Source organism: Argopecten irradians, chromosome 3 (genome assembly GCF_041381155.1).
Source record: "Argopecten irradians isolate NY chromosome 3, Ai_NY, whole genome shotgun sequence".
Lineage (NCBI taxonomy): Eukaryota > Metazoa > Mollusca > Bivalvia > Pectinida > Pectinidae > Argopecten > Argopecten irradians.
Genome location: NC_091136.1, coordinates 30,412,546 through 30,422,244, shown reverse-complemented (window position 1 = coordinate 30,422,244; position 9,699 = coordinate 30,412,546). Strand labels below are relative to the sequence as shown.

General features: G+C 36.2%; 1 protein-coding gene across 4 annotated transcripts in view; it reads left to right on the top strand.

Moving 5' to 3' along the window:
• Positions 1-17: 17 nt before the first annotated feature.
• The window catches only part of LOC138318165 (patatin-like phospholipase domain-containing protein 7), a 48,747-nt gene continuing 39,065 nt past the window's right edge, over positions 18-9,699 (top strand). For 2 of the 4 annotated variants that reach the window (XM_069260320.1, XM_069260318.1), the window contains exon 1: positions 1,934-2,085. In XM_069260320.1, the coding sequence (XP_069116421.1) occupies positions 2,008-2,085 (78 nt within the window). In that variant the 5' untranslated portion in view covers positions 1,934-2,007. Of the gene's footprint in view, positions 173-1,933; positions 2,086-7,189; positions 7,328-9,699 lie in introns of those variants that run through there. The other 2 variants (XM_069260319.1, XM_069260321.1) reach the window with 2 other exon arrangements.

The following is a 9,699-nucleotide window of genomic DNA, read 5'->3' as shown; positions in this document are numbered from 1 at the left end:
TACATGTATCTGCACCTGTAGTTTATATGGATATTATTTCTTATCAACATTATACCGTTGCGATCAAACTCAGTGCAACTTATGAAAGATTTTGACTGGTCAGCGCGAGGCTTGCGGAGTGTTGAGAGCCATTTTCCCACAAAGGTTGAGATATCTTTATCCATCTATACAGGTATTTGGCTTTACAGATATTTTTTATATATATTATGTAATACTTAGTAAAGGACACGGTATTGCATATACATGCATATGTAGAGGGAAATACAGGAGAAAGTCACTTTCTAACTCATGCATTATGCATGTTCTTTCCTGATGTTTCTGGTGTGTGGGTTTGCGCGAAAGACAAACGAAGAGATGTCCAGAAAGGCGCTTATAAGATTGCAACGAAAAGCTCAAACCCCGATTGAGGACATTTTTGTTGAAACGGATCCGGAGCTGCTATCGTCAGAGTGCCAGCATTTGTATAGTTGTGTAGGGTGATTTTGAAAGGAAAATTGTCGCTCTTTTGGCAGTGACCGTTTTAGTGACGACTAATCAGAAACAGGATTTTTGTTTAACTGCTAAAACTACATTGTAGGCGAAATAGATCTTTTTGTCTCTGGAAGCTTTACACATTTTCATTTTTAGTGTTTAATACTTTGTAAAATATTTTACCGATTCAGTCGGTAGAGCCGTAGATTACCATGATTTCGAGACCCAGGTTCGATTCCAGGTCGGGGCACTCGACAGGAATCATATATGATATGTGTATTTTCCTTGTTCTTCTACATTGGCGCCGAACTAAATAACGGTAACCCATGGAAGGTAGTTAAAGGGTCTCTGGTTGAGATTTAGGAAATCTAAATACTATATGGGATTAGTGTAAAAGGAGCGCGTAAGTGTGGTTTGTACATAGCTCTAGTGTTAAATACGGTCTCTGTCACTCAGCTGTCGGGTACTCGACATGAATCATATGACGTCATACACTGCCTTTCAACTGGTCTGCTACACGTGCAATTTTACATTTTATACATTTTAAAAGTACAGAAATATGAAAACCTTTTCAATACAGGCATCAGTATATAGTATTTATCAACTTTTTTTATTTTCTCTAACTCATTTTTTTCAAAGATAAATTGCCAACAAATTATAACATGTCATAATGCATGTAACAGACTAACAGGACTTTTAGAGGGTAGTGTCTATAACATAGAAATAAAACACAGAACTGAGTAACATCTGAGCAGGATACTTGCAAAAGACTAATGCATTTAAGTTTATAAAACAAAGCAATGAAATAGGTATAATATTTTGCTTATTGACGTCCTATCATCTGCAGCGCATGAAGATATACATTTGTATGCCTACAAATTGTACATGGATATGATTATTGACCAGAAACTCACTTTAAAAATCCATCCGCTGTGTACAGTATCTACTGTAAAGTTTTACACTTTGCTATATTAGCATTTATGTACATTACACTTCAGTGTCTTAACCTATTTTGTGTAAAAATTTGTGTGATATACAAGTGTAATTATGAAGTTATTATCTTTAAATTAAATTTTCTTGTTTTTGCTAAACTGTGATAGCTGTTTCCAACTATATATCATGTATCTATTACATGCTTGTTATAGTTAAATTGTTGTCTGTCTATATATATATTACCTGTTGCACTGTGATATTTTTACATATGTTTGTCGCAAGAATAGCACTATGGTAATGTTATTATGTTCCTCATGTATGCCGCGACTCTAAATAAAACTTCTTGTCTCTTGACTGTTGATTTTCGATCGAAATGGGTTTATTGAGAGGCCACCAAATTACTGACTTTGTCATGGTTTATTGATAACTCTATCAAAGCTGACCAGTGACTTAATTCGAATACTGGCGTACATCGTAATTTGCAATATTTGTATTACAAGCGCGACGTACATCGTCTCTATCAGTGCAGTTAGAGTGATCCCCCTTGATTAATCTCCTGTAAATGAAGGTTGACTTTAGCGATGGAAAACTTCAAAACAAACCATGGACTTTTCAGAGTTTACATTTGACGACTTCAAGCACCGCGTTTCCGAACGCGTGTCCAATCCAGATGTCACCATGGTATGTTTAACGTTTTTCTGAAGATTATTGCGTTTTGATTTAGTCGCATTTACCCCTTGAAAATGTCAAAATGTCCGTTTCAATTTAGGATGTCCTCTGCCAGTTCTGCCCACTGCCACTGGACGTTAGCAAGCCTCTGGCAATAATCTAGGTTACCATTAGGTCAGCAGTTTTACATTATTTAATATTGTTCAACATTGCTTCACACTAGGATGTAATTACTGTAATTCTTCTTCTTCTTTGGTGAGTCACCAGCCGTCAATAGTGACGATTTTAGGTGAGTGATTGGCTCAGTGGCGTGGGGGAAGGGGTTATATACAGTGCTTTTTTTTTTTTTTTTTTTTTTTTTTTTTTGGTGCTGGAATAGATAAAAGTAGATAGGTTAAAATCATGATAAAAAATGAGGTGTTTATTTGTGAGTGGGGGCTTCAAGGGCTACGTTGTTTATGTTTGCCTTGAAGCCCTCCAGTGTAGTGTTTTGTACTGTTGCCACAGGGAGGAGATTCCAGTATGTGATGGTGTGTGGGAAAAAGGAGTACTTAAATGTATCCTTTGTGGCGGCGATGTGTCTGTATGCATAGGGATGTGTGTGTCTAGTGCGGGTGTCTACAGGTGTTAGGTATTGTTCTGGGTTGATGGCAACGAGATGGTGTGTGATTTTGTATTGGAGGATGAGTCGTGATTGTAGACGGCGTGTTTGTAGTGTTGGCCATTGGAGTGTGTATAACATGTCTGAGACTGAAGAAGTGTTATGATACCTGTTTTGTACATATCTTGCTGCTCTGCGTTGAGTTTTTTCTATTTGTTGTATTTGGCCAGTATTGTGTGGGTCCCAGATAGAGGTGCAGTACTCAAGTTTGGGTCTAACAAGTGCTTTATATGCGTGTTCTTTAATGTGTGGTGAATTGATTGTGAGGTTTCGTTTTAGGAAACCTAGTGTTCTGTTTGCATTTGCGGTGATGTTGTTTATGTGTTTGTCCCATTGGAGGTTGTTTTGCAGTGTGAGGCCTAAGTATTTACTGTGTTTGACGTGTTCAAGTGAGTGGTTATGGAGAGTGTAGTTGTGGTGGATTTTGTTGCGTTTGGTGGTAGTGGAGATGACGTTGCACTTGTCGGGGTGAAATTGCATTAGCCAGTCGTGTTCCCATTGTCCTGCATTGTCAAGGTCGTGTTGTAGTTTCAGTGTGTCTTCTTGTTTGTGTATGGTCTTGTAAATGATACTATCGTCTGCGAAAAGTCTAAGGGTGCTGTGTTTCATGTATTCATGTAGGTCGTTGATATATAGTAAGAAAAGTATGGGGCCCAGACAGGTTCCTTGAGGGACTCCGGATGTTACTGGTATTTTGTGTGAGTGTTTGCCCTCGAGTATTACTGTCTGGGTGCGATGTGAAAGAAAATCTGTTATCCATGCATGTGTGTTACCTGTGATGCCGTAGTATTTGAGTTTGTACTGAAGGCGTTTGTGTGGTACTTTGTCAAAGGCTTTTGCAAAGTCCATGATTATGATGTCTGTCTGCGTGTTGTTGTTGTGGTTTTGTGTGAGGTCGTGTATGAACGTGGCCAGTTGGGTTTCGCACGATCTGGAAGGTCTAAAGCCGTGTTGTTTGTCGTAAAGTATGTTGTTGTTTTCCAGATGTGACATGGTGGCGCTGGTGATTATATGTTCCATTAATTTGCATGTGATGCATGTGAGTGATATTGGTCTGTAGTTTGCGGGATTGTATTTGTCGCCTTTTTTGTAAATGGGATTGACATTTGCGTGTTTCCAGTCGTGGGGAAGTGTTCCTGTGGTGAGTGAGCATGTAAATATTTTTGTAAGGATTGGAGCTGTGATGTCTTTGAGTTCTTTCAATATTCTGCCATGGATGTTGTCGGGGCCAGTTGCTTTATGCGGGTTTATATTGTTCAGTAGTTTGTGTATGCCCTGTTGTGTTATGTGGATGTCTGGCATAATTGGGTGTGATGAAGGTCCTTTGTCAGGTATGGTTGTATTCTGTTCTTGTGTGAAAGCAGACTGGAATTGTTGGTTTAAGATGTTGGCTTTGTCAGTTGTGTCCGTCAATAGATGTCCGTCTATCCGTATCGCCATATCAAAATGATCAAATACACATTAGTGGCTTAAGCAAGCAGTAACCTGCAGAAGTGTTCACTAACTAGTACACATATTTAGGCAAGAAAGATTTTTGTCGTCTGCTTCATTATACGTAATTATTGTTAAATGAAATCCGTCAGATTGAATTTCAATCTGAACAGTAGATTCTACTTGTGACAATATTATACAGTATGGAAGCTTGTTGGAGCTTATTTCAGGTTTGTGTGGTAGGCATTTTCTGTTGGTTTTTTGTTTGTTTGGTTGTTTTTTTTTAAATTTTCTTTACAATTTAAGGTAGCTCCATACTTTTGGGGAAAACTTTGTCATTTTTTCTGACATAGCTTATTTTCTTGCATTTTTCATGTTTGAGAAATTTGAGCTTGAAATATACCATCCGTACAAATTTGCTGGCCGAAAATAGATAAGTTCATAAAAATGTATTTTCTGTAATATTAGGGTGAATGTAATCTGAATCCTGTTGATTTTTTGTCCTTAATTTCTAACGATAGAACAATATTCAAAACTATTGTAATTTTACAAATGCTAACTAATTTTCGTTATTTCTGAAGACCGTTTCCATATACCGTATTTTCCCTAATGAGGGCGCCGGGCGCGGGTAAATGGCCTAGGGGGGCGCCGTTATTTGAGACCATTTTTAGATGTTTTTTTTCTGAAACAGACTATAGTCATCTTGCTTTTAGTTTCGTATTTTTCTGAAACTTACTATAGCCAAATTACGTTTTGAAGTCAAGTAAGTATTGAAATTACATAATTATGAAGAAATGTTTGCACCAGAAGTATTAAACATTGGTTAAATATGTATGTTTCACGGAATTTTGGCATTTTATGCTAGCCTGTTTGTTTACCATGCGTACACAAAATGGCGGACGGTGCTTTCGATCGCTACTTTCGTTTTGTGGCAGATGGGAAATACCGACAAGAGCACACAATTAAATGCTTAAAAATGATAACATGCCTGTTATTTAGTAACCTTTATCATAGACATACAGTAAGTATTCATAAAACCTGTATAGACATCGCTAAAATGTTGTTGCCAGTTAGTCTTCATCCATACACGTGTGTGGGGCATTCAAGTGACACGTTTTGTTTTGAACATGGAATTCTCGCTGTTTCTATGTGTAAACACTTGGCAAAGATGTCCTAAGTTACCAAGTGCAATACATTTATAGCTGATCGGATATCTGTTAAGCATCAGATTGATGTGAAACATTATTTTATTAGCGTCTGCAAAGACAAATCGTCACAATCTGGCACAAAAATTGTATGAAATTAGCTGATTTTTTTCAGCAAAAAACGTGGGGGCGCCCTTATTAGAGGAGGCGCTCTTAATAGGGAAAATACGGTACGTAATTATCATGCTTTGCCCTATTTTCTCCCCTGAAAAATGAATGAATAGGCAAAAAAAAGGATATGAAAATCCATGTGAATTTCACAATTATATATGTGTATATGATATGCCCAAGGTAATACATTTTTTAAATATCATATAAAAACACGGGATCCTCGATCAAATTTTCACAATTTTGTATGCTTGAAGTTTGTAACTCACAACCCTATACCCCTATTTCATCTAGTGCTGGAACGGTTAGTAAAAATGCCAATCGGTTAATCGGATCAAATTAACCAAAGCATAACCTGATACAGTGATTTTTCTCCTTATATAACTGGGGTCGATAAACTACCTCATTCCCAATGCCAAACCCCCCTATATTTTTCCCAATGACAATGAAAAATTCCCAAATCAAATTGCTGAGAAAAAAAGCTGTCCTGATAAAAATTTGTTTTGTTGATGTAATATTGGTCCATGTAAAAACAGCATGTAACATCAAATAAAACAGTTATACAATATTTAATTACCTATAACAGCCATATGTACAGAATTGGGTATTTTCCCTAAAACCACTCTTTTCGTGATTAAAAATTCCCAATTTGTGTCAAAAACTTTTTTCCCAAAATACCCTGAAAAATCTCTGTGATAACCGGATAATTTGTGTAGCTGTTTAAGTAACGTTACAATCGTACATCAATGCCATGAATTTGTCATACTTCGTCTGGATTCCATAACAATTGTTCATATCTTTCAGGAAACACTCATTTGAAACAAAGAATTATTGCTTTGAATAAGATTTATTTTGTTTGTTTTTAATAAAGCCATGATGGTGAATGGAAATTGGTGTAAACACTTACATTGTCAAAGCAGGCCTACTTCCTGCACATGCATGGTTTCTTTAGCACACAGCACTTGTGCACATCACACTCACTGGAACGTTTGCATAAAAGCCAAGTGAAACCTGTAAGCGTTTTAGTGACAACCCAGTTTCCGATAACAACAGTGTTGTCATAACACTTTTAATTTCATTACAAAATTGCGCTTCTGAAAGCATATTACAGGAATTTCATTACTTCGAGGAGTTTTTGCCGTACAAAATGCATTTGGGGGTTTTCGGATAGCTTAAATGCTAACCGGTACAAGCTCAAACCGAACCGTGAACTAGTTATCCATTCTAGCACTAATTTCATCCAGGGCTAAGATGGGTATATTTGACTATTTTTGAAAATCATGCCACAAAAAACATTCCACATCAGTTCATATATTTTTGTCATATCATACCTATCATTTATAGAGCGGAACATTACATCCTGTGTTCGAAAATCCATTCCCATTTACGACAAGGACAGCAAAATCTCAGAGATCTTATATTCATTTCATTGCTTTTATTTTATTTATTTAATGATTTTAAACATTCAATATTATATGTAGACAATTTTCACATATTGAAAAAACATCCAAGTGGAATGTCGTTCAGACATTGCGAACGTTGAAAAAAATGGCCGGACATTCGGACCGGCAAGGACTGTGAGTAAGCTGGACCAAATAAGATTTTGCCAGACCAAACATTAATGTGAATTTTTGACGTAAACATAACTTCCTGCTATTAGCATCAGGCAGCTGTTTTCATGATTATCTTATGCAGTTTATGTTTTTGCCAGGTTCGGCACCTGCGTAATACTTCAGAGATGCCATTTCTATCGACTTCCAGTACTCAATAATTGCCGGACAGTCGGTCCTGACCAGATTTTAAAACAGGCGGTCCAAGCCAAATTTTGTCGGACATGTCCATCGGACTGGTAAATTTCGCGATGTCTGTCGTAGCGTATCGAAAACCATTCTGGAATCCAAAACAACCTCAGCAGCTTCAGGTTTAACGTCATCTGAACTGGCGCAGTTTTCAAAATGGACCTACCTTAAAGTGAATAGTCGGGCAAAGAAAACCAGTCTAAATGCGTTCATTGGCCTTCCAAAAGTTCTCACATATTAATACGACGGTCAAGTTCTGCTTAGTTTCCCAGTTCTGACCATTAAAGTAAAGAAAAGTTGAAAGCATTGAAAGCGAGGCTGCGTGGAAATGTAACCACGGACATAGTGAGCCGGGAGGACGTTTTAGAATTTCCATACTTTAAATTAATTTCTTCGTACGCAGACAGATTTTGACGAGAGATTTTATTTTTCCATTTCATAAGAAATTATACTGGATACATTCACATCATTTTTACCGACTTTAGCCATCCTTGCCTGACTGTTCACTTTTAAGTAGTAGAGCATGTCAGAGATTTACTGTACATTTCTTTCCATAAAGTGATTGAGCCAGCAGCCATAACACAGTATGTAAGGGTCTAAGTGATAAATTATTTGTAAAGATATTTAGTAATTTTACACTTTCAAAAAAATTCTCATTTTCTGAAATTAATTGTTAACATAGAAAAGTTGACAAAGTGTCATTAGCTATATGGCACTGATTTTGAATAGTATCAATGCAAGTACTTCTGTTGCAAAATGCCTGAGTTGTGATCTTGCGATTATATTCTTACAAAATTTGATGAAGTTGCCATACCCTTCTTTGTCTTAATAAGTAAAATGACTTCATAAAAATAAGATAAAAATAGAATATGTTCTCAATAAATATGGGACAGCAAATAGTTTAATGTTATATATAATGGTCTCATATGTTCAAAGTTGGCTGCCTATCTTTGGCAATGTTTGACGAAAATGTGTATTCCAAAAAATTTGTCATCTTAGTAATGCTTAACTTATCAATGTTATAATGTGTGTTGCATTCAAACGTTTAAATGACTTTGATGCTTTAATGTACTTGTTCAGGAATTCCCGATCTATTTACAGACAGACCTGTCAATCAACTGTTACCAGTCAATCATTGTTTTATAGGGGGTCATGTGGGTACAAAACGTCCAATGAAATTGGCCGAAAAATGATCCTAATTTAAAGCCGGGCACATAGGATTGAGTGCAGTTGACTTTTGGAGGTGGCTGATAAAGAGTTTTTTTGTTTTTGTTTTTTCTTTTTTAGTATATATGGTAAAAGCTATTGTTTTTTTTTCTCAAACGCAGATCTGAAGGGGATCAGGTCTGTCATGAGAGTTATCAAAGATTTAGTAAAGCATTCCAGGAACTTCTTTTCAGTAATGCAATTCAGTTCTGCCAGGGAAAGAAGAGGTGTTTATTTATCATTGTTGTCATTAATTGGTTAGTATGCCAGCCGCCAGCTGGTCTGGATACATAAAGGTATGCAAGGTATTGAAAAAGTAGGAAAACTAATTCAGAAGATCCAATCTCAACAAGCAGGAGTTCTAGGTTCATCTAAAATTTGTTACAGTGCTTAGTATACAGTACATGTATATCATGTAAATCTGTACAGCAATACAAACAATTCAGACACTTAATTTTATTATTTTGTATTTCAATTTTTTATCACATTTAATGACTTTTTACTGGTCTCTCAAAAAACAAAATTGTCTAAATGATTGACAAAGTAAATGTTTTATGGTCATAAAAGATATTTTTATTGATAGCAATGTACAGCAGTGGGTTTATGTATTCTGATTTATCAGAGTTACTTATCAGAGTAACAGAGAGAAACAAAAGTAAGTAATTCTGGTAGATGAAGATCAGAATGGTCTTTATGATTCTAGTGACCAGAAATTAATAATAAAATGACATTAAAGATCATATGAATCCAGATTATATTCTAGACACATAGTAAGTGACATGATATTATACATGTATATATACATTATACAGAACATGATGATATATATACCCTATCCACGATGCTCCAGCGGTTAATATTAACATCATATATATCTACCCATAGACTATCTCATAGTAAAACTGAAACTTTAATGTACATAAAAAGAATTGAATAACAGTAATACACTGTTGTGCTCTTTCTGAATTATTGAAAAGAAGTCTGCGGGGCTGTGATTGGTCAGATTTTATTAAAAACACTTTTTGTCTGTTGTCCGTCCGTCCGTCCTTCCATCCGTTAACATTTCTTGTTACCAATATTTCTCAGAAAGGATCTTTCTCAAATCTTATATGTAGGTTCCCCTAGGGCCCTAGTTGTGCATAATGCATTTTGGGACCAATCGGTGTACAAGATAGCCATCAGGCTATTTCTCAGAAAGAAGCTAAAAAAGTGAAGG